The 1,338-nt window shown below is 44.3% G+C and overlaps 1 gene segment (V, D, J or C); it reads right to left on the minus strand.

Moving 5' to 3' along the window:
* Positions 1–508: 508 nt before the first annotated feature.
* On the minus strand, positions 509–1,332 carry LOC104949430 (Ig lambda chain V-VI region NIG-48-like). The segment is given in 2 exon segments: positions 509–963; positions 1,134–1,332. Coding segments are annotated over 2 exon segments (456 nt in total).
* Positions 1,333–1,338: the final 6 nt, after the last annotated feature.

Genomic DNA, 1,338 nt, shown 5'->3' on the forward strand with positions numbered 1-1,338 from the left:
GTCCTTTCAGTAGGATTCAGACCAATAAAAACAGTGCCAGAGTCCCACCCAGTTTTCCAGTCGGTCTAGTAATATGTTGTGGTCAACAGTTTCAAATGCAGCGCTGAGATCTAATAACACTGACAGTGAGATTCTGCCACTGTCTGTGTTTAAGTGGATGTCATTAAAACGTTAATTAGAGCAGTCTCAGTGCTGTGTGACTGGAACACATCAAAACAGTTATCAAGTGCCAAAACAGCTGTTTAATTGTTGAAAAAACATTTTTCCAATTATTTTAACCGGCCTATAAATGTTCATCAGTGAAGCGCTCAGGTTTGTCTTTAAGAGTGGTTTGATGACTGCAGATTTCAGGGCCTGTGGGAATAAATATGAAAAACAGGAAGTGTTGGTGAAGGTCCATCAGGAGTCTGGCACCTGGTGGAATGCTCTCATTGAACATTATTAGGATAAATGTGAGAGATAAATTAAAGTAACGTGGTGTTGAAGCATCAAATAAAGGAGGCCTCTCTGCTGGGGGTTGAGTTGTTTGAACATTAGTTGTGTTGTTTCCCTAAAGTCTGACAGAGAGAGGCTCCCTCTGGTGGATGTTGATCAGTATTGTGTTGTCTTTGCTCCAGAGGTTTTTGTACAGAGTGTTGGTGTTTCCTGTCACTGTGGGCCTCAGAGCACAGTAGTACACAGCAGAGTCTGTCACTGCAGCAGAGGAGATCTGCAGATCCACTTGTTTTTTCTCCTGGTTCAGTGTGGCTGTCAGTCGAGGGATTGGAGGTTTTGCTTCCACCACGTGAGGCGGATTTGAGTCAGTGATCAGGAGGAGGAACTGAGGAGCTGATCCAGGATCCTGTCTGTACCACTGGAGATTATCAGCTTTAACTGAATATGTACAGGACAGAGTAACACTACGGCCCTCTGAGGAACACACTTCAGCACTGCTGGCAGTAATAGCATCTTCCAAGCTGTTACCTAGAGAGGAAGACATCATGCTATCATTACAGCTCCAAAGTCACAAACCCATCAATCCCTTAGTGAAAAAACCACACTGCTGTAAAGCGTAAATCCAAGATCCAAACTGGATGTGTAATGCTTTGAAAAAGTCTGCATAGTTCCCCTTCTCCTGTCAGAAACATACGTACCTATGAGAGCTGAACAGAGCAGAATTGCAGCCAGTTTCTCCATGTTCACAGAGGGGAAAGCTGTGGTTGTTCAGTATGGAAACGTTTAGTGAGTTGTGTTTGGTCTGATGTTCACAGCTGGAATCAGAGAGGTGTCAGTCATGAAGCTCTGCAGTCAGCAGGAGGAGACTCGGATGTCCAATGAGTTTCTGGAGCTCTTCATCAC

The sequence above is a fragment of the Notothenia coriiceps genome, unplaced genomic scaffold (assembly GCF_000735185.1).
Source record: "Notothenia coriiceps isolate Sejong01 unplaced genomic scaffold, NC01 NC01_scaffold00016191, whole genome shotgun sequence".
Classification (NCBI taxonomy): domain Eukaryota; kingdom Metazoa; phylum Chordata; class Actinopteri; order Perciformes; family Nototheniidae; genus Notothenia; species Notothenia coriiceps.